General features: G+C 43.3%; 2 protein-coding genes across 7 annotated transcripts in view; both read right to left on the reverse strand.

Moving 5' to 3' along the window:
* LOC132389087 (zinc finger protein 239-like) overlaps positions 1–24,036 on the reverse strand; it is a 274,720-nt gene that overhangs the window by 24,733 nt on the left and 225,951 nt on the right. The gene's annotated exons all lie outside the window — the stretch shown is intronic.
* On the reverse strand, positions 7,275–15,788 carry LOC132389085 (zinc finger protein 239-like). Of its 4 annotated transcripts, none has more exons than XM_059961509.1 (2): positions 14,198–15,788; positions 7,275–11,088 (listed from the first exon to the last, which is right to left on the reverse strand). In XM_059961509.1, exon 2 carries the CDS (start codon positions 10,763–10,765, stop codon positions 9,896–9,898), a length of 870 nt encoding a protein of 289 aa, XP_059817492.1. In that variant the 5' UTR covers positions 10,766–11,088; positions 14,198–15,788; the 3' UTR covers positions 7,275–9,895. The 4 variants fall into 4 exon arrangements, with proteins under 4 accessions (XP_059817492.1, XP_059817493.1, XP_059817490.1 ...); XM_059961510.1 differs by lacking the exon at positions 14,198–15,788 and adding an exon at positions 13,507–14,189; XM_059961507.1 differs by lacking the exon at positions 14,198–15,788 and adding an exon at positions 13,495–14,189.

Consider the following 24,036-nt stretch of genomic DNA (forward strand, 5'->3'; position numbering starts at 1 on the left):
CTGAAACGTTCCGAAACGTCGACAGCGCTTCTCCCTGTAGATGCTGCCTGACCTGCTGCGTTCCACCAGCATTTTGTGTGTGTTGCTTGAATTTCCAGCATCTGCAGATTTCCTCGTGTTTGTCATTTAAATCAGTCTAAGTTTATAAACACCCATTTCTATTCACATTCCTCTGGCCTCACTGGACAGGAACACTGCAACATTAAGTGAGAAACAACAGGAGGAGGCCATTCGGCCCCTTTAACCATCAGCAAGATGGAGGCTACTCTCCCATCTCAGCCACATGCTTCTACCGATCTTGATTTTCTCGATCCCTTGGCTCGTCACAAATCTGCCAGCCTCTGTTTTATGTGAGGACGATCACCGAGTCTTCAATACCCTCTGTGGTGTGGATTTACAGACATTCACCACCCTCGGAGTGGAGACATTTCCCCTCATCTCAGTCCCGACATTTTCACTGCCATCATATTTGACCTACTAAAATGAACCCACTTCACACTTACCTGGGCTGAACTCCATCTGCCACTTCTCAGCCCTGTTCTGCATTCTATCAATGTCCCGCTGTAAAGTCTGACAGCCCTCCACACTATCCACAAAACATCCAACCTTTGTGTCATCAGCAAACTTACCAACCCATCCCTCCACTTCCTCATCCAGGTCATTTATAAAAAACACAAAGAGTAAGGGTCCCAGACCAGATCCCTGAGGCTCTCCACTGGTCACCGGCCTCCATGCAGAATATGACCCATCTACAACCACCCTATGCTTTTAGAGGGCAAGCCCGTTCTGGATCCACAAAGCAATGTCCCCTTGGATCCCATGCCTCCTTACTTTCTCAATAAGCCTTACATGGGTTACCTTATCAAATGCCTTGCATAAATCCATATACACTGCATCTACTGCTCTTTCTTCATCGATGTGTTTAGTCACATCATCAAAAAATTCAATCGGGCTCGTAAGGCACGACCTGTCCTTCACAAAGTCATGCTGACTATTACTAATCATATTATACCTCTCCAAATATTCATATCCATAGCGACTTATCCAACTTGATGCTTTCCAAAAGCTGCAGCACATTCTCTTTCTTAATATCTACATGCTCAAGCTTTTCAGTCTGCTCCAAGTCATCAGTACAATCACTAAGATCCTTTTCCATAGTGAATACTGAAGTAAAGTATTCATTAAGTATCTCTGCTATTTCCTACGGATCAATACACACTTTCCCACTGTCACACGATATTTCAGGGTGAAAGGTGAAATATTTTTGGGGAATCTGAAGGGGGATTCTTCACTCAGAGGTTGGTGAGAGTGTGGAATGAGCTGCCAGTGGAAGTGGTGGATGTGGGTTCAAGTTAGACACTAAAGAGAAAATTGGGTAAGGACATGGATGGGAAGTGTATGCAGGCTGTTAGCAGTAAAAACAAAAACGGGTCGGTATTGACTAGAAGGGCCGAACGGCCTCTTTCAGTTCTGCTGGGCTCTGTGACTCTAATAGTATTCTGATTTGTAATTTCCACAGTCATGTGCTTTGCTGCTAATTACCGAAACCAGTAATTTACAGAATGGGTGTAGAGGCTGCCCAGTGACTGTTCCTGTGATCAAAGTCACTGAGACGTCTCATCACTGAGCAGATAATGTCTTCTCCATTCCCTTTCACTCAGTCCGTCACTCAACACCTTCCATGTTTACAGGAAATCACAGAACTCACAGAGAAGGAAACCGTGACAGAGGATTCCCTGCTTTTCCTCAGACCTGGTGATGGGGAAAGGCTCCCAGTCCCAGAGAGTGATGTAGGAATCAGGAATGATTTGGCAAAGTTGGACAAAATGCTGAAAAGATTTCTGCAGCTCGGTATGGTAAAACAATGCACCGAACTAACATTGAAATATTGCTGACGTAACAAAGAACGTCAACAAACTAACCCTGCAATATGGTGTAAAATCCCGCTCCCCATACTAATACGGGTTATGCACACCAAAGAACAAACTGCCGGAGGAACTCAATGGGTCGGACAGCATCTGTGGAGGGAAATGGACCGTCAACATTTCGGGCCGAGACCCTCCCTCTGGACTGAGAGTGGACGGGAAATAGTCAGAGAAAAGAGGTGAGGGCTGGGGATGGGGCAAGAGCTGGGGAGTGAGAGGTGGATCCAGGTGGGGGGGGGAGGTGGAAGTTGGAAATAGTGACAAGGGTGGGACGTCAGTAGTTGGGGCAACACAGGGCTGCAGAAAGTTTAAATTAATTCCATAGAGGATGAACAAAAAGGTTAGAGAGTATTTGTTATAGAGAGTGCAATGAAGATACACCTAACTGATCCCTGGAGTGGTGGGGTCATAAATTGAAGAAAGATCAAATGTGGTAACTCTAAATGTCATTTAGAGAATCGAGGACTGAGAGGTGAACACATTTAAATGCACAGCATCATTATCGGTTGAATCAGGGATCCCAGTCTCTGAAAAAGGGGATGGGAATCGAGCCCGTGAGTCTGTGACCTGGAGGTGGAGGGAAAGGGATCGGGGTAGACATGGTGTGGAAAAGTAGACATGTATCTGGTGTAAATATGGAATAATGTGGGGAATGCGGCGTATGGGTCGGGCAGCGTGTGAGCGGCGAGGAGCAGAGACACCGGTTCAGGAGGGAGTCCCTCCACCCGTCACCTGATCCCGTTTCTTGTTCACGTTTTTCTGCAGATCTGCAGCATCTGCGGGTCACTGTTCTACGTGTACGTGTAGCTTCATCTTTCACCCGTTCAGACAAGTCAGTGAGATCCGGATCTGTCACGTCCTCTGTTGTGGGTGGACAATGTTTTTTTTGCCTGCAATATTTTCTGCATGTTTCATACACAGTTTCGACGTGCTGAAGTGCTGCCAACGTTTCTGGGTGTCTGACCCATTTATGTGAGAATTTAGCCATTTGTATTTATCTGAGTTTCTCAGAAATGTGTAAAGTTTAATTCAGCTTCACTTCAGAATTTCCAAAGCAACAACCCAGTCAGTCAAATAGTTCCACAGAATTAAAAGTTTATTAGATTTTTATTTTTTCTATTTTTGAACTATATATATATTCTTATTTTAAATCACAATTGTTAAAATCTTTTGTTAAGTATTAGGTTCTACTGCTACCACAGAGACAATAAATTTCATGGCACATTTCCCCTTTCATGAGTTATATTTCATGGGTTGAAATTCATGGGTTGAATTGGGGATGAATAAAGTATCTATCTATCTATCTATCTATCTATCTATCTATCTATCTATCTATCTATCTATCTATCTATCTATATGCCGGTGCTATTAAACCTGATTCTGATATTGATATGGGAGACCCACCACCGGTCACCTGATCCCTGTTACTGCAGATCGTAATGTGAGATTGAAGCATTTTCCATATATTTGCTTTCCACAGAAATGACAACAGTTCAGTTTCCTTCTGAGGTTCCAGAGCAGAAGCTCAGTCTGTCTAATATTTCCACAGAATTAAAATGGGGAAATTTGTTTATCATCATCACGTACTGAGCTACAGTGAAAATCTTGCCTGATGTACCATCCACACAGATCGATACATTACGACGGTACATTGAGCTGATATACAACAAAAAAATAACTGTAACGAAGCATTATGGCTGCAGAGAAAGTGCAGTGCAGATAGACATATGGTGCAGGGTCACGCTGAGTTACATTGTGAAGTCGGGTCCATTTTATCATTCATTTGGCATAACTGCAGACAGGAAGCCATCCTTCAGCTTGGTGTTACGCACTTTAAGGCTTTTGTATCTCTCCGCCAATGTGGGAGCGGGTTTACAGCAAAAATGTCCAGGTTGTGAGGGTCTTTGAGTACATGGCCTGCTTTTCCGAGGCAGGGGAAGTGTAGGAAGAGCCCATGGAGGGGAGGCTTGTTTCTCTGATCTTCTCTGCTCTCCAAAGTTCTCTGCAGTTCCTTGCAGTCATGGGCAGAGCAGTAGCCATACGAAGGCGTGAAGTATCGACAAGGAGCTCAGAGACCTCGGTCTTCACCCTGCCTTGTGTAGCTGGATCCTGGACTTCCTGTCAGATCGCCGGCAGGTGGTAAGAGTGGGCTCCATCTCCTGTCTCTCTGACCCTCAGCACACATACCCCACAGGGTTGTCTCTTTGGCGCCCTCCTTTACTCTCTGTGCACCCATGACTTGTGTTGCCACCCACAGCTCCAATCTGCTGATTAAATTTGCTGACAGCACTACATTGATTGGCCTAATCTCAAAAAATAACTTTTAATCGATCAAATACCTCCTGACAAGGCTCGGTCCAAACAAACTTTTCACCCTTCTTCAGGAGATTAGTCAGAGGAAGAGCGACAGCAGCAAAGTTCTTCCAGAACTTACGATAATATCCATCCATTCCCAGAAACCTTCTAAGAGCCTTCTTAGCAGTCAGAATAGGAACTTGAGAAATTTCCTGGTCTTTTGCCCGAACAGGAGCCAACTTGCCTTGAGCTACAACATAGCGAAGACAGGTCACAGTGGCACGGCCATATTCACTCTTAGCTAAGTTAACTGTAAGGCTGACCTGGGAAAACCTGTCAAACAGCTTCTCCACTGCAGGGATACCAAGTGTCACTCCCTGTAACTATGTCATCAATATAAGCATCTGTGTGATCTAATCCTCGAATTACAGAATCATTCATTCTCTGGAATGTTCCTGGAGCATTTTTCTTTCAAAAAGGTAAAACATTGTATTCATACAACCCAGATGGTGCCACAAATGCAGAAATTTCTCTACCTCTGTCCATCAATGGAACACACCAATACCCTTTCTACAGATCAATCTTTGTAAGATATTAGCTATTCCAACCTTATCGATGCAATCATCTATCCTAGGGATAGGATAGGCATCTGTTTATGTTACTGCATTTGCCTTCCTATAATCAGTGCAAAATCTAGCACTGCCATCAGGTTTGGGCACTATAATGCAGGGTGAGCTCCAATCTGATGCTGAAGGACTAATAATACCATTTTTCTGCATATATTCAATTCCTTGCTCAGCCTATTTACACTTTTCATGTTCATGCAATATGGGTGTTGTTTAATCGGTTTAGCTTGACCATTATCTATGCCGTGTACTGCGACTGTGGTTGTTTGGGAACATCGGGAAAAAAATCTTTCAACTTCAGAATTAATTCCGTCAGCTGTTGTTGTTACGTTGGCTGCAGATCAGTCAACTTGTTAGCAATGTTTTCTGGAACAACCGAGTTCATTCGTCTAACTGGGACCATGTTTGGCTTGTGAAAAGTCACAGACGAGTCAATTGTTTCATTCTCAGGGTTACCAGATTCATATGTTTTGACAACACTCACAGATGGTGCCTGCTTCTCAAAATAAGGCTTTATTATATTTTTCTGTACCACCTATGTTAGTTTACGTTGATCAGGTGTTTTAATAACATAATTCACATCATTAAGTTGAGAGACTATTTGAAACGGTTCATTGAATTTCACCTGTAGTGGATTCATCAACATTGGAGATAAGGTAAGCACATTATCCCCCACCTGGTATTTTCTTTCGCAAGCCCGCTTATCAAACCAACACTTCATTTTGTTTTGAGAAATCTTTTAAGTTTTGTCTTTCTAGAATACAGGCTTCATGCAGTGTATTTTTGAACTTTAAAACATAGTCTAACAGGTTAACATGTACATCCCCATCAATCCACTGTTCCTTTAACAAGGTCAAAGGTCCCCTCACTCTGAGACCAAATACAAATTCAAATGGACTAAAGCCCAGTTAATCCTGTACCAACTCTTACTGTGAACAAAACCAAATACATTCCTTCATCCCAGTCTTTTCCATTTTCACCATGGTATGTCTTAATCATTGTTTTGAGGGCAGAATGAAATCTTTCCAAAGCCCCTTGTGATTCCAGATGGTATGCAGTTGATGTAATTTGTTTAGTTCCCAGTTCATAAACTACCTGCTGGAATAATCCAGATATAAAATTACTTCCTTGATCAGACTGGATTTCTTTAGGCAAACCAGATAAAGTAAAAAACTTGGTAACAGCCTTTGCCACAGTTTTAGCTTTAATATTTCTGAGAGCTATTGCCTCTGGGAATCTGGATGTAGTACACATAATAGTTAGCAGATACTGATGGCTAGCTTTAGTCTTTGGCAATTGGCCATCACAATCCACTATAAATGTTGAAAACGGTTCACCGAATGCAGGTATAGACCACAGTGGGGCCACTGGTGTGACCTGATTAGTTTTAACCACAACTTGACAAGTGTGACAGGTTCTGCAAAAGGTAACAACAACTTTCCTCAAATTAGGCCAGTAGAATTATTTCATAATCCTGTTTACAGTTTCATTCACTCCAAGATGTCGACGTAAGGGCATACTGTAGGCCAAGGTTAAAATTTCAGCCCTAAAAACTTTAGGAACTACAACTTGGTGAACAATTGCCCATTCCTCACTCACTGGTATAGCAGGTGGCCTCCACTTCCTCATTAACACGCCATCCTTGAGATAATACCCTACTGGCACTTTCTTAATCTCATTATCTGAGAGAGCTGTTTCTTTTGAAGCTTCAATCTCAGGGTCTCGGTTCTGTTCTGCTATAATCTCCTTCCTAGACAGGGACAAATCTTTCTCATCAGACTTACGACCTGAATCCTGTTGAAACAATGAAGGCGGAAAAGTCCCTGACGAGTCATCATAACCTGAATCCGGATTTTGGCTATCATGGATATCAGAATCATGCTGCACAGAACTCTCTGCATTGGTAGAATTTTTAGCCATACTTTGAGTTCCTGCGTAGGAAGGATAAATGTTAAAATCCATCTGTGGGTCATCAGTGGTTGGCTTAGTTGTGAACTGCACTGCAGGAACAACTTTACCATCTGCCAGGTCATTCCCTAACAGCAAAGTAACATCTTCCACTGGTAAACTGGAGCACAATCCTATCTCAACAGGTCCTGAAACCAATCCTGATTATAAAGTTACCTTGTGCAACGGCACAGAAACCACACCGCCCCCAAGGCCTTGAATAAGATTTACCTCACCAGTGTTAGACTCATCACCAAACTTTAGAACACTGTCTAATGTAAGTGACTGAGAAGCCCCAGTATCTCGAAGAATTTTCACTGGTACTGGGGTTGATTCTTCATTTACGAATACAAACCCATCTGACATAAAATGATCGAACACCTTCTTAACTCGGTCAGACCTCTCAGTCCTTAACTGAGCCTCAACAGAATATTCAGAACCCTGTGGATTTATAGGTGCTTCAACATACTGACCACGGGCATTTGGGACTGCCTCATTTTCCTTTTTCTTCTTCAGGACAGAACAATTAGCCATCACATGACCAGCTTTCTTACAATAGTAACAAGCAAGACCAGAATATTTCACCTTCAACTGTTTCCCTTCATCCTTACTCCTGTCACTAGTCCCAGCTTTAATTTCTGGTTTACCCTGGTGATCCCTGCTACTCTTTCGGAAGCTCTTATTCGGGGTAAACTTAACCTTATGAGTTAAAGCAAACATCTGCTAATCTAGCAGACTCCTGCAAAGTGGCAGCATCATTTTCATCTAAATATCTCTTTATGTCATCATAGACGCACCTTTTGAATTCTTCAATTAAAACCAACTCTTTCTATCTGTAAAAATCATCATTTATATTTTTATATGTGCACCAGCGGTCAAAACACACAAACTTCTCAGAAGCAAATTCCATGTAAGTCTGTTTCATAGATTTCCTCCAATTTCTAAGCCTTTGTAAGCTTCTGGAACCAACACATAAGCTTTGAGCACAGCCTGTTTCACAATGACATAATCAGCTGCATTTTCAATTGATAGGGCAGAATGTGTGTGTTGAGCCTTGCCCTTAATTATACTTTGTAACTAAAGAGTCCAGCTTCCTTTCGACCGCTTTTGACTTTCAGCCACTTTCTCAAAAGGCTGGAAGTATTTACCTACGTCGGTTTCATCAAATGGAGGGACCAATTTAACTTCCTGGCTGGCAATAAATTGTACAACCAACTCCTTTGAGACAGCAACTTCTTTCTTGAGCCTTAACTTATCTGTCAGAACATGCCTCTGTCTTTTTCCTTCTTCCCTCTGTTTGTCTGCTTCCTCAGCTTCAAAACACCTTTTTTTCTGCTTCCTCCCTCTGTTTGTCTGCATCAAACCCCCTCTGTCTCTTTTTCTTCAGCCTCTAATCTAAGTACATCAGTCCTCAATTGTTCTAGTTGTAACTGGATCTCCTCTTTACTCACAGGAAACCTCTTTAACACTTCCTTATCAAATACCTTCATAGATATATAGTGCTCAACTATTTTCCTCTGAATTTCTGGCTTTCTCATAGTCCCCTGTGGCGTCTGCAATTCGCAGCCGCACCATCAGCCGGGCCTATTAAAGTGTCCTGTAGCCGACCGTCCTCCTGATAACCTGGGAAATGACTCAGTGGCTGCATGACACCAGCCTATGTAGATGGGGCTGGATAATTGGATTCTGCTACAGCCAGAGGGGTGTTCTCTGGAGCTACGTCATTTATGGCATATCTTTTAAAGGAGAGGAATGTTTTCTGTCCCATGCAATTTACTATTGAATGGCCAGCATCCAATATAAGCCCACAGCCAGGAGCTGAGTGGTGTCTCTAGGTCTGAGGAGTATTTCGCTGCATTGTTGTAACCCAGTTTTGTTCTGTTTAGCTGATTCAAGTTTAGACTCTAGAACAGTTCTGTTGAGTTTATAAACATTTTGGGTAATAAAACCCCTATTTTTTTCACCTTTACCTGCTCTCCCAGTTTTATGCTTACCCTGCTCCTTCACACCCCCTTACCTCATTGAGGTTCAATCGTCAGCAATTCATTCTTTTTAGCTTTTCCTAATACCTCAGGGGTTGGTGCTTCCAGAATTATATAAATATCCATTGCTGCTGATTTCCACACACAAATAAATCAAAAGGGATCACCCCAATCAACTCGATAATTAATCGATCAATATTTCCCCAAGTTTGTTCATATCCCGGACGCAGGATGCAATTTTGTTATGAACCGTAACGCTTTAGAAACAAACCAGCAGCAATAGACTACACCTGGAGTCTGGTTTTGATGTTAAAACCACTATCTTTATTAATAACTACTTATAATATTGTAACTTAAACAAGATAAACAGAAGTTAACAGTGTTATGTGAATAAATGTGTGTAAATATAACTCCCAAACTACTGAGCACGGGGGAAACAAGGCTTGGAGTCTTGAGATAGTAAAGTATGAAAGCTCAGTTCATCCACGGAATAGGTGATGAGATATTTGTAATCCGGGGTAAATGTCAAGAGAAGGCAATTATGTCGAATTCCACAGGTTCCATGGTGGTAAAGCGAGAGAATAATCGATGTAGATTTTATCCATTGTCATTCCAAATCCAAATACGAATTATCACCAAAAGCAAATTGTCACAAGGGGTATCGTCACCACACCCAGGCAAGGGTTAACACATCAGTGGTCTTCACATGATACCCCAAATCAGATCCACTCCTATGGATCAAACGAGGTGACCACCACACGTTCGATGTACGATGAATCGATAACTAACCCACCCTTGTGGGCATAGGAAAGTTCCAAAGATTGACCCTTGGCCTCTAGTTCCCTGGTTTCGATCCTTTCATTTTTCCTCCTTCGTCTCCGTCTGACTCTGAGTGTCTGTGTCCTCAGTTAAAACTAAACAAGTTGTGAGCAATGTAAACAAGCTGCAAGTCAGACTGATTCACCTTCTTAATCTGTCTCTCTCTTAAAATGACAGTCCACAGCAAACAAAACCCAGGGATTCATAACAACAGCCACTCCCCATTGTGAACTGACTGGTGTGCCAGTAATTGGGATGACTGAGTGAATCCTTTCCCACAGACTGAGCACGTGAACGGCTTCTACCCAGTGTGAACTCGCTGATGATTCTGTAGTTTGGATGACTGAGTGAATCCTTTCCCACAGACTGAGCACGTGAACGGCTTCTCCACAGTGTGAACTCTCTGATGTACCTTCAGTTTTGTTGAGCAAGTGAATCTCTTCCCACAGACTGAGCAGGTGAATGGCCTCTCCCCAGTGTGAACTCGCTGATGTACCAGTAGGTTGGATGATTGAGTGAATCCCTTCCCACAGTCTAAGCAGGTGTACGGCTTCTCCCCAGTGTGAACTCTCTGATGTACCTTCAGTTTAGATGAGCAGGTGAATCTCATCCCGCAGTCTGAGCAGGTGAACGGCTTCTCCCCAGTGTGAACTCGCTGATGAATCTGCAGTATGGATGACTGAGTGAATCCTTTCCCACATTCTGAGCAGGTAAATGGCTTCTCCACAGTGTGAACTCGCTGGTGTCTCTGTAGGTGGGATGACAGTGTAAATCCCTTCCCACATTCTGAGCAGGTGAATGGCTTCTCTCCAGTGTGACTTCGCAGATGTCTCTGTCGGTGGGATGACAGTGTGAATCCTTTCCCACAGACTGAGCAGGTGAACAGCCTCTCCCCAGAGTGAACTCGCTGATGTACCAGTAGGTTGGATGACTGAGTGAATCCCTTCCCACAGACTGAGCAGGTGAATGGCCTCTCCCCAGTGTGAACTCGCTGATGTACCAGTAGGTCAGATGACTCACTGAATCTCTTCCCACAGACCGAGCAAGTGAACGGCTTCTCCCCAGTGTGAACTCGATGGTGTCTCTGTAGGTGGGACGACAGTGTGAATCCCTTCCCACAGTCTGAGCAGGTGAATGGCCGCTTCCCGGTATGAACTTGCTGGTGTGCCATTTGGTCAGATGACCGAGAGAATCCCTTCCCTGAAATTCAGCAGATGACCAGCCTCGGCCCAGTGTGATCGGACTGGTCTGTCCGCAGGTGGGATGCCAAATAGAACCCTTTCTCACACACAGAACAGATGAATGGCCTTGCCCAGTGGGAACTTGCTGATGTACCTTCAACTGAGATAACCGAGTGAAACCATTCCCACAGTCTGAGCAGGAAGGATGGTCGATTGAATCCCTTGCTCCACTTCTTAAATATCGGGACAGAGACAGCAAAATTGCCGTGCCGTATCTGAGATTCGTGGAGACAAATTCCTTCTCGTTTTTAACCTGTAAAAAGATTTACATAATCCATCAATTGGTTTAGGACAACATCTGAGATGAAATTACTTGAGTTGCCGAGGTTTGATCTCGTATCACACTGTTACAGTGATGTTAAACCCAAGTTGGACAAAGAAATCATCTCCTGACTGTGCACAGTGCTGGTATCTGGAATGACCATCAATTCTCTGATGCTCTTCCTGTCTCTATAAGAATGGGGCATTTCTGCCATCTCGAATTTGTGCCTTGGCTCAGTTTGACTCTCTCTAATGCTCGTGTTCCCTATTCCTGCTGAGCAGCACGGGTGCCTGGCCCCACAGTATCTGAAACGCAAATAGTCTTTCTTGTCGTGCTGCTGGGAATTCTTTTATGTATTATTAACTTAAAGTGCCACCGTTTTAACGCCATATAAAAAATTCCTGAGATGAATGGTTGGTCCACACAGCTGTTACAAGTTCATAGAGTACATATTAGAATTATTTCAGGATCCTGTCACAGTCGTAGAAAAATACAAAACAGAAACAGGCCCTATGTGCCATCGAGTTTGTGTTGAACCATTTAAACTGCCCAGTCCCATACCCCTGCCATCCAGGAACCTATTAAAAACCTCTTAAATGTTGAAATCGAGCTCACATACACCTAAAAAAGGCTCTAAGCATAAACAAGGAAATTATGCAAACACCATTTCCAGAAAAGTTGGGATATTTTCCAAAATGCAATAAAAACAGAAATCTCTGATATGTTAATTCACATTTACCCTTATCTTACTGACAAAAGTACAAAGAAAAGATTTGCAATAGTTTTACTGAACAACTTAATTGTAGTTTGTAAATACACAAATGTAGAATTTGATGGCTGCAACACAAACACACTCAACAAAAGTTGGGACAGAGGCATGATTACCATTGTGTTACATTACCCTTTCCTTTTAATAACATTTTTGAATCGTTTTGGAACTGAGGATACTAATTGCAGTAGATTTGCAATTGGAAATTTTGTCCATTCTTGCTTGATGTAAGACTTCAGCTGCTCAACAGTCCGTGGTCTCCGTTGTCTGATTCTCCTCTTCAAGATGCGCCATATGTTTTCAATAGGATATAGATCTGGACTGGCAGCAGGCCAGTCAAGCACACGCACTCTGTGTCTGCAAAGCCACGCTGTTGTAGCCCGTGCGGAATGTGGTCTGGCATCGTCCTGCTGAAATAAGCATGGACGTCCCGGGAAGTGACGTCGCCCTGATGGCAACATATGTCTCTCTAAAATCCTAATATATGCCTCAGTCAGTGTTACCTTCACATACATGAAACTCACCCATGCCGTGGGCACTGATGCACCCCCATACCATCACAGATGCTGGCTTTTGTACCTTTCTCTGATAACAATCAGAATGGTCGTTTTCACCTTTGGCATGGAGAACTCAATGCCCGTTTTTTTTCTTAAAACTAGCTGAAATATGGACTCATCTGACCACAGTTCCACAGTCTTTCAGTCCATCTGAGATGAGCTCAGGCCCAGAGAACTTGCTGGCGTTTCTGCATAGAGTTGATGTATGGCTTCCTCCTTGAGTAATACAGTTTCAAGTTGAATTTCCGGATGGAGCGACGGACTGCATTAAGTGACAATGGTTTTCCGAAGTACTCCCAAGGCCAGATGGCTACAATTGTCACAATAGCATGACTGTTTCTTAGGCAGTGCCGCCTGAGGGCTTGAAGATCACGTGCATTCAACAGTGGTTTCCGACCTTGCCCTTCACGCACTGAGATGTCTCTGAATTCTCTGAATCTTTTCACAATATTATGTACTGTAGATATTGAAAGACCTAAATTCTCTCATGAATTTTGGCACAAAGGGGTGAGCCACGACCCATCCTTGCTTGCAAAGACTGAGCCTTTGATGGACGCTACTTTTATACACAGTCATGATAACTCACCTGCTACCAATTAGCCTGCTTCATGTGGAGTCTTCCAAACCGGTGTTACTTGAATATTCTGTGCACTTTTCAATCTTATTTTAACTCTGTCCCAACTTTTGTTGAGTCTGTTGCAGCCATCAAATTCTAAATTTGTGTATATTTACAAAATACAATTAAGTTGGTCAGTAAAACTATAGAAAATCTTTTCTTTGTTCTTTTGTCAGTTAAATAAAGGTTCACGTGAATTAACATATCACAGATTTTTGTTTTTATTGCATTTTAGAAAATATCTCAACTTTTTTGGAAATGGAGTTTGTACACTGCTTTGAGGATTTGTTGGAAGTATACAGAATTATAAGGGTATAGATAGAGGTATTTGCAAGCAGCATTTTCCACTGATGTTGGGTGGGCTGACAAGCAGAGGTCATGGGTAAGTGACTTCACCATTTATACAATACAATACAGGCCCTTCGGCCTACAATGCTGTGCCACATATTACTTACTTTTGAAATTACCTAGAGTTTCCCATAGTCCTCTATTTTTCTGCGCACCATGTACCAGAAGCCTCTTAAAAGACACGATTGCATCCGCCTTCATCACAGTCGCCGGCAGCCCATTCCAGACACTCATCACTCTGCGTAAAGAAACTCAGCCCTCGTGGTGATATCACGTGCCAGGACGTGACTGGACAGAGTTCTGAGAATGCGCAGAAATGAAGAATGATCGAGAAGCATGGCAGTGTAAAACGTGGTTTTGTTGCTGTTAAATAAAAGGTCAATTCTTCCCTAATATAGTTTGTTATGAGTAACCCACGGTCCGTATAAAGAACACAACACCCCTGACATCTCCTTCGTACCTGCTTCCAAGCACCTTAAAACTGTGCCCTCTCCACGGGTTTTCTCTTGTTTGTGACTGGAGGTAGAACAAAGAAGATTTTCTCAACTGGTGATGTAAAAGATTTTGTTCTCTTTCGCCGAGTTCCTAATCCTTGCATTTAAATAGCTGGATCTCAGCTCTGTTTGAGAGATCCATCGGTTCCCATTCCCTCAGCAGCCGGAAGCTTCCCAGGGCCTGTGTACGGATCGTGGGGCTGAGAGAAGGGGAAGGCAGCAGGACTGTCCCGGGATTGCGGGTCACGGTGTCCGGCATCAGAGCAATTGTTCCACACTCGGTGTTTAAGATAGCCGCCCGTAGATTCATTCTTACCTTGAACGCTCCTGCTGAGTCCTTTTGTGTACAGCGCGCATGCGATCTGAATACGTCAACAACCTTGACGCCTGCGCATTTGATTGGTGGTTCAGAGGCAGAGAAATTTTAAACGCACTGTTTTATGGGTAATCACGGTGCCATAAAAAGTTCCTGCAAGCACCGGTTTTATGTCCACACCTCAGGGTTTTTTCTGTGTAGAAAACTCAGCAGCTCTTTTAACGTAGAAAGCGGCTCCCAAAAACAATATCAACAGGCATTCTGTTTATCTAATACCGAAGTACAACCCTCTTACAAATGAAGATATAAAACACAAACGATTCTGCAGTTGCTAGAAATACAGACACACACACACAAACCCACAATGCTGGAGGAACTGTGCAGTTCAGGCAGCAACTAAGCAGAGGAGTCCACAGTCTAGGCATGCTGAAGGGCTCGGCCTAAACGTTGTCTATTTATTCCTCTCCACATTTTCTGCCTGATATGTTGATTTCCTCCAGTATTTTGCAGAAATTGACCACTTTTTTTTCAATCAAGCAGTTTCCAAATGTGTCTGATCTTTCATTTGTAGCCACATCCTGCAGGTTTGGTTTGTCTTCTTCCTCCTCCTTGTAAACTCCAGGCCCCATCTCTTTCTGGAGCCCCAAATCCCTGACTGGCAAATTGGTTTCAGACTCTGCTCCATTCACTCGCTAGTCTGCTGTCAGACTTCAGAGGTGCATTGTAACAACCCAGCAGTTCGAAGCGAAGACCTTTGAAATTAGTGAGAATGACCTAAAACATTGAAAAGAGTGGGGAAGAAGGAGTTTAACCATCTTCGTCCGGAGCCCTGAACAACGTCACAACCACAGTGAGCTCATCGTCTTGTTCAGACGGGAGAAAATCATGCAGGAAATTCATGCAGGTGTATAAGATGATGAGAGGCATTGGTCGTGTAGATAGTCAGAGGCTTTTTCCCCAGGGCATAAACGGCTAACACGAGGGGGAATAGGTTTAAGCTGCTTGGAGGTAGGTACAGGGGAGGCGTCAGAGCCAAGTTTTTTTTTAAACAGAGAGTGATGTCTGTGTGGAATGTACCGCCAGCGTCGGTAGAGGCGGATAAAATAGGATCTTTTAAGAGACGCTTAGATAGGTACATGGAGCTTAGGAAATAGGTGGCTATGCGGTAGGGTAATTCTAGACAGTTAAGAGACTAAGTTACATGGTCGGTACGATATTGTGGGCCAAAGCATCAGTAATATGTTGTAGATTTCTATGTTTCTGTGAAATTCAAGGGAAATCTCCTATCCCACGGAGTAGTGACTAGTTGCAATCTGTCATCTCAGGGAGGGTGAGAGGGGAACGGCAGGGATAGATTTTCATATACTGATATGGAACAGAAAAATGGACAGGGACCAGCTGGGCCGAGTGGTCTCTCAAGTGAGACACGGGATTTGATACAAACTGATTTATCTTTCACAGCTCCACAATATTAAACACCAGTCTAGTTTAAGGCTAACATCAGCAGAACAGACTCCTCCAATGCTCAGTGACCAGGGTTCAGTCCTGGGTGCGATGAGCAGCCGCAAGAACTGCAGAATCTGACAGTAACAGTCCCTCATGAACCCGCAGCTGCCTTCAGTCACCGTGATGGTTAAACATTTAACACGAAGCTGATTTGAACTTCCTCCCTGATGTGAAGTTGCTGGTGTTGCAGCAGCTGGGATGATTGAGTAAAACTCTTTGCTCACTCCGGACAGAAATGTGGCCTCTATTTATTGCGAACTCACCGGAGCATCACAAGGTGGATTAACTGAATGAGTCTCTTCACACACACGGAGCAGGTGAACGGCCGCTTCCCAGTGCGAAGCTGTTAGTGTATCTGCGATGGCCGACTGAATCCCTTCCAAAATGAGAGCCAGTGAATGACGTCACAGTGCTATAACGTCATGGCGATGTATCCAATCAGTTCACGGACATGGACACGTGATCGGGCTCTCCTTGTCGCGAGTGGGGCGCTGTCTTCTCCAGCATCTCCGCCTCCACATTCAAGAATCGGCGGCTTTCAAGCGCTGGTGAACTGACAGATACAGCGGAACTAACGTGTTGTTGTGTTTGTGATTCCCATAGACAAATCCTTTGCCTTTTCTACACTGTTAAAAGCTTACAAAGCACGTTGGAGGGTGAAGGACAACACTTCAACTCAGTTAATTTTACTCTCCATGGTGGCTTCTGAAAAAAACTGTCACAACTCAGAACAAGTTGGAGGAACAAGACTTCATCTTCTAACAGGCTACAGTTCCGGCATCAGGCACAATATCAAATTCTCCGCTTCCCTCTCTGTATCAAAATGGATCATTCCTCCCCTTCATCAGTCTGTGACTTGGCTCAGTCTGTCTGTCTCCTTCGCATTCTGAGCATGCGCCACACACCTACTGAGATCACATTTTATTTACACGGCTGTGACTGGAGACTTTCTGATTATTATGTCCCTCCCGGCATTTGACGGTGGTAAACTCAGAGTCAGCAATGGTATTGACCCTCAGGAGTAGGTGATTAGGCTTTTTCGTTGGAGATCGATAAACTGCCGGTAGTGTGTGGCTGGATGAGTGGGTCATTTTCAGACTGGAAGGAGGTAGCGTTTGGAGTACCCCAGAGATCAGTCCCTGACCACAGTTGTTCACAGTTTAATGTCCTGGCGGAGGCAGCGAGATGTGAGATGTCCCAGTCTGCTGTTGACGCAGAAAGAGTGGAGTTGAGGGAGGGGAGGCTATTCACATGCAATTTCGTAGCTTTGCAATCAGTACATAGTGCACTGTGGGGCTGCAGTGGCGGGTTCCAATCTGCTAATTAGATTTGCTGACCACAGTACATTGATCCGCCGGATCCCAAATAATAACGAGGCAGCCGACAGAGAAGAAGTCATCACCCCGACATAGTCATGTCAAGAAAACAACCTCTCCCTCATTGTAACGAAAACAAAGGAGCTGGTTGTGGATTACAGGAGGAATGGAGACAGGGATCAAATTCAACATTTCCAAGTCTGTTATTGACACAAATGCACATTTTAGTATTGATCATGACACAATGTATTTTAAATATCGTTAATGACATAAAACATATTTACAGATTGTTACTGACAGAGAATCGTATAATTTGTGTTCCGTGTGTTATCTGAATGTACTTGCCTGTGATGCTGCAACAAGTCAGTGTTTCTCTGTTCCTGTACCTTCTCGTACTTGAGCACTTGGCAATAAATTCAACAGGACCTGAGAAATCTCAGTGAGATTTGATTAGTGATGATCATCTTGGCAGCTCGATAGGTCGAATGTATGAGACAGTACACTGTTGAATGCAAAACCCTGAACAGTGTCGATGATCAGAGGGATCTTAGACTCCAAGTTCATCGCTCCCTGAAAGAGACTGCACAGATTGATCCGGTGGTTAAGAAGGCAAATGACATGGTTGTCCTTATTAGTTGAAGCACTGAGTTCAAAAGTCGGGAAGTTGTGTTGCGGCTGTTACGAGCCTGCGGTCGTACTGTGACTGTTTCTTTAAGAGCGCCGGCGTGAGGAGGCGGGACTATGACGTCAGTCACAGGCTGACAGCGCTGACTGTGGACTGAACCATCAGAGAGAGAGAGCGATCTGCAGACAGGCAGTCGGCCAGTCTAAAGAGAGAGAGAGACTGGAAAAGCTGATCGCTTCAGTTAGTCGCAGCTGAGGCTTGGAACTCTCCTGTGCCCACAAGAGTGGGTTGATCATCGGTACACGGAAACACAACGAATGTGTGTGGCTGTCACTTCGTGTAATCCATAGGAGTGGGTTTTGGAATATCTTGTGTTAACCCTTGCCTGGGTATGTTGTGTGGTAACCCCTGGAAGACGGTAACTCGTCTGTGGACAGATTCAGCGGATAAGAACTTGGTTGAAGTAACGGCCGTTTCTCTACGTTTCACCCTGGATTACAAATATCTCTGTCCCATCATTTATTCCGTGGATTACTGAACTTTCCTACTTTACCATCTCAGGACTCTAAGCTTTGTTCCCTCAGGCTCGATAGTCTGGGAGTTATATTTACACACATATACACATAACACTGTTAACTTCCCTTCATTTCGTTAAGTTACTATATTATAAGTCGATACTACTAAAGATAATGGTTTTAACATCAAAACCAGACTCCAGTGTGAACTCTATTGCTGCTGGTTCGTTTCTAAAACGCCACAGTTTGGAACACAGTTTTATAGAACTAGTTAGACCACATCTGGAGTGTTTCATACAGTTCTGGTCGCCCCGATTCTCGGAAGGATGTCGGGGCTTTGGAGAGGGCACAGAAGAGGTTTACCAGGACACTGCCTGGATTAGAGGACATGAGCTGTAACGAGAGGCTGGACAAACTTGTGTTGTTTTCTCCAGAGCGGCGCAGGCTGGGGTGAGACTGGATGGACGTTTATAGGATTACGAGAGGAATAGATAGAGTGGATAGACGATATATTTTTCCTGGGGGTTGAAATGTCTAATCCAGTTAAGGTGAGTGGAGATGTGAGCGGCGTTTGCGTCTTTCCACAGAGTAGTGGGTAAACGGACATCTGTCTGGGGTGAGAGACCAAAGCGGCCATGTGATCCCGTTTCCTGTTCATGTTTCTCTGCAGATCTGCAGCATCTGCGGGTCACTGCTCTACCTATACGTGTAGCTTCATCTTTCCCCGTTCAGACAAGGCAGTGAGATCTGGATCTGTCACGTCCTCTCGTTGTGGTGGACAATATGTTTTTTTCCGGCAATATTTTCAGCATGTTTCATTCCACTGTTTTTACCTGCTGAAGTGCTGCCGATGTTTCTGGGTGTCTGACCCACTTATGTGAGAATTTAGCTTTTTATAATTATCTGAGCTTCTCATAAATGTGTGCAGTTCAGTTAAGCTTCACTCCACTACTTCCAAAGCAACAACCCAGTCAGTCAAATAGTTCCACACAATTAAAATAGTTTATTACATCTTTTTTTCATTTTGTACTATTTATATAATTTAACAATGTGATAGTTATATTCTTATATTAAATCACAATTGTTAAAATCTATGGTCAAAAATTAGGTTCTACTTCTGAACGAATTTCATGGCATATGCCGGTGCTATTAAACTTGATTCTGATATTGATATGGGAGACCCACCACCAGTCACCTGATTCCAGTTACCGCAGATCGTAATGAGAGATTAAAGCCTTTTCTATTTATTTGCGTTCCTCAGAAAGACAACAGTTCAGTTTCCTTCTGTGGTTCCAGAGCAAAAGCTCAATCTGTCTAATATTTGCACACAATTAAAATGGGGAATTTGTTTATTATCATCATGTACTGAACGACAGTGAAAATCTTCCCTGATGTACCATCCACACAGATCGATACATTACAACGGTACATCGAGCTGATATACGATAAAACAATAACTGTAACAAACATTATGGCTGCAGAGAAAGTGCAGTGCAGATAGACATATGGTGCAGGGTCACGTCGAGTTACATTGTGAGGTCGAGTCCATTTTATCATTCATTTGGCTTATAACTGCAGACAGGAAGCCGTCCTTGAGCCGGGTGGTTCGCTTTAAGGCTTTTGTATCTCTTCCCCGATGGGGGAGCGGGTTTGCAGGAAGAATGTCCAGGTTATGAGGTTCTTTGTGCACATGCCCTGCTTTTCTGAGGGAGAGGAAGTGTAGGGAGAGTCCATGGATGGAGGCTTGTTTCTCTGATGTTCTCTGCTCTCCAAAGTTCTCTGCAGTTCCTTACAGTCATGGGCAGAGCAGCAGCCATACAAAGGCGTGAAGTATCGACGAGAAGCTCAGAGACCTCGGCCTTCACCCTGCCTTGTGCAGCTGGATCCTGGACTTCCTGTCAGATCGCCAGCAGGTAGTAAGAGTGGGCTCCATCTCCTCTGTCTCTCTGACCCTCAGCACACAAACCCCACAGTGTTTTCTCTTTGGCCCTCTCCTTTACTCTCTGTGCACCCATGACTTGTGTTGCCACCCACACCTTCAACCTGCTAATGAAATTGGCTGACAGCACTACATTGATTGGCCTAACCTCAAATAATAACTTTCAATCGATCAAATGGCTCCCGACAAGGTTCAGTCCAAACATACTTTTCACACTTCTTCAGGAGATTGGTCAGAGAAAGAGCGATAGCAGCAAAGTTCTTACAAAAATATCCATCCATTCCCAGAAACCTTCCAAGAGCCTTCTTATCAGTCAGAATAGGAACTTGAGAAATTGCCTGGACTTTTGCCCGAACAGGAGCCAACTTGCTTTGACCAACAACATAGCCAAGACAGGTCACAGTGGCATGGCCAAATTCACTCTTAGCTAACTGTAAGGTCGACCTGAGAAAGCCTGTCAAACGGCTTCTCTACTGCAGAGATATGCTTTTCCCAAGTGTCACTCCCTGTGGCTAAGTCATCAATATAGGCATCTGTGTGTTCTAACCCTCGAATTACAGAATCAATCATTCTCTGGAATGATCCTGGACCATTTTTCCTTCCAAAAGAGAAAACATTGTGTTCATACAACCCAGAAGGTGCCACAAATGCAGAAATTTCTCTACCTCTGTCCGTCAATGGATCACACCAATACTCTTTCAACAGATCAATCTTTGTAAGAAATTTAGCTTTTCCAGACTTATTGATGCAATCATCCTCCCTAGGGATAGGAGAGGATTCTGTTTTTGTTACTGCATTTACCTTCCCATAATCAGTGCAAAATCTAACACCACCATCAGGTTAAGGCACAATAACGCAGGGTGAGCTCCAATCTGATGCCAAAGGACTAATAATACCATTTTCATCATATATTCAATTTCTTGCTCAGCCAATTTACACTTTTCGACGTTCATGCAATATGGGTGTTGTTTAATCGGTTTGGCTTGACCAATATCTACATCATGTACTGCGACTGTGGTTTGCTTGGGAACATCGTGAAATAAATCTTTAAACATCAGGATTACTTCTTTCAGCTGTTGTTGTTGCTTTGGCTGCAGATGAGCCAACTCGTTAGCAATGTTTTCTGGAACAACCGAGTTCATTAGCCTAACTGGGACCATGTTTGGCTTGTGAAAATTCTCAGACGATTGTTTCATTCTCAATATGTTTTGACAACAACACTCACAGACGGTGCCTGCTTGTCAAAATATGGCTTTATTATATTTATGTGTACCACCTGTGTTAGTTTACGTTGGTCGGGTGTTTTAATAGCATTATTCAGATCATTAATTTGAGAGACTATTTCAAGCACCTTATCTCCCATCTGGTATTTTCTTTCTCAAGCCCACTTATCAAACCAACACTTCATTTTGTTTTGAGAGATCTTTAAGTTTTGTCTCACTAGACTACAGACTTGGTGTAGTTTATTCTTGAACTTCTAAACAGAGTCTAACAAGTTAACATGTACATCCCTATCAATCCACTGTTCCTTTAACAAGGACAAAGTTCCCCTCACTATAAATTTTTAAAAGGGTTCACCGAATGCAGTTATAGGGCAGAGTGGGGCCACTGGGGTGACCTGATTCGGTTTACCCACAACTTGACAAGTGCGACAGCTTCTGCAAAAGGTCACAACATCTTTCCTCAAATTAGGCCAGTAGAATTATTACATAACTGTTTACAGTTTTATTCACTCCAAAATGTCGACCTAATGGCATACTGTGGGCCAAAGTTAAAATTTCAGCCATATAACTTTAGGAACTACAACTTGGTGAACAATTTCCCATTCCTCACTCGCTGGTATAGCAGGTGGCCTCCACTTCCTCATTGACACTTCATCATGAGATAATACCCTACTGGCACATTCTTAATCTCATCATCTGAGAGGGCTGTTTCTTTTAAAGCTTCAATCTCAGGGTCTCGGTTCTGTTCTGCTATAAACTCCTTCCTAGACAGGGATAAATCTTTCTCATCAGACTTACGACTGAATCCTGTTGAAACAATGAAGGCAGAAATTCCCTGACAAGTCATCATAACCTGAATCCCGATTTTGGCTATCATGGGTATCAGAATCATGCTGCACAGATTCGTCTGCGTTGGCATACTTTTAGCCATACTTTGAGTTCCTGCGCAGGAAGGATAAATGTTAAAATCCATCTGTGGGTCGTCAGCGGTTGTCTTAGTTGTCAACAGCGCTGCAGGAACAATTTTAGGTCATTCCCTAACAGCAAACTAACAGCTTCCAATGGTAAAATGGAGTATAATCCAATTTTAACAGGTCCCAAAAGCAACCCTGACAGTAAATTTACCTTGTACAATGGCACAGAAACCATGCTACCCCCAAAGCCTTTAATAAGATTTACTTCATCAGTGTTCGTCTCATCACCAAACTTTAGAACGCTGTCTAATATAAGTGACTGAGAATCCCCAGTAACTCGAAGAATTTTTGGTAGTTGGGTTGACCCTTCCTTTACTAATACAAACCCATTTGACATAAAATGATCAAAAGCCTTCTTAATTCAGTCAGAGTTCTCAGTCCATAACTGAGCCTCAACAGAATGTTCAGAACCCTGTGGGTTTATAGGTGCGTCAACAAACTGAACACCGGCATTTGGGACTGGCTTCTTTTCATTTTTCTTATTCAGGATAGAACAATTAGCCATCACATGACCAGCTTTCTTACAATAGTAACAAGCAAGACCAGAATATTTCTCTTTCAACTGCTTCCCTTCATCCTTACTCTTGTCACTAGTCACAGCTGTAATTTTTGGTTTACCCTGGTGATCTCTGGCACTCTTTTGGAAGCTCTTATTTGGGATAATCTTAACCTTATGAGTAAAAGCAAACTCATCTGCTATTCTATCAGACTCCTGCAAATTGGCAGTATCCTTTTCATCTAAATATGTCTTTATGTCGTCAGGAGCACACCTTTTGAATTCTTCAATTAAAACTAACTCTTTCAAGCTATTAAAATCATCATATACTTATCATCATCATCATATATGTGCACCAACGATCAAAACACACAGACTTCTCATAAGCAAATTACATATGTCCGGTTCACAGATTTCCACAAATTTCAAAACTTTTGCCTGTATGATTCTGGGACCAACTCGTAAGCTTTGAGCACAGCCTGTTTCACTATGTCACAATCAGCTGCTTCATCAACTGTCAAAGCAGAATAGGCTTGCTAAGCCTCCCCCTTTGTAAGAGAACCAACCCTCTTTTGGCCACTTTAAATTCTAAGCAACCTTCTCAAAGTGCTGTAAGTATTTATCAACCTCTTTCTGATCAAATGGAGGTACCAATTTAATTTCCTGACTAGCCTCAAACTTATTACCAGAGTCTAACGCTAGACCCCTTTGCTGAAACCACTGTATCTTTTCCAGCTCGAATAGCCTCTGTCTTTCTGCTTCCTCCTTCTGTTTTTCTGCCTCCTCTCTGATTTTCTGCCTCTCTAGCCTCAAATTGCCTCTGCCTTTCCGGAGCCTCCATCTTTAATTTTTCTAACTTGTCCTGGAGCTCAAGCTCACTAGGTTTACTTCCAGGAAACACGTCCAACTCCTCCACTTTAAACACACCCTCAGATACATAATGTTCAGCTATTACCCTCTGCATCTGTTCCCTCCTCATTGTCAATTTCAACATAGCAAGTTTTAACCTTCCAGCAAGACTCAACAACTCAATCCGTCTGGCATCCTCTAATGCCTCAGAGGTTCCCGCTTCCAAACAATAATCAGCATCCGCTGCTGATTTTCTACACACAAACATATCAAAAGGGACTTCCCCAATGAAATCGATAATTAATGACTACGCCCCCATAGCTGTTCATATCCCAGATGCAGGCCCCAATTTTGTTATGAATCGTAAAGCTTTAGAAACGAATCAGCACCAATAGA

Source organism: Hypanus sabinus, unplaced genomic scaffold (genome assembly GCF_030144855.1).
Source record: "Hypanus sabinus isolate sHypSab1 unplaced genomic scaffold, sHypSab1.hap1 scaffold_47, whole genome shotgun sequence".
NCBI lineage: Eukaryota > Metazoa > Chordata > Chondrichthyes > Myliobatiformes > Dasyatidae > Hypanus > Hypanus sabinus.

Coding starts and splice junctions, on each gene's coding strand:
- LOC132389085 (XM_059961509.1), bottom strand. CDS start 10,765: ATGGCACACCAGCAAGTTCATACCGGGAAGCGGCCATTCACCTGCTCA.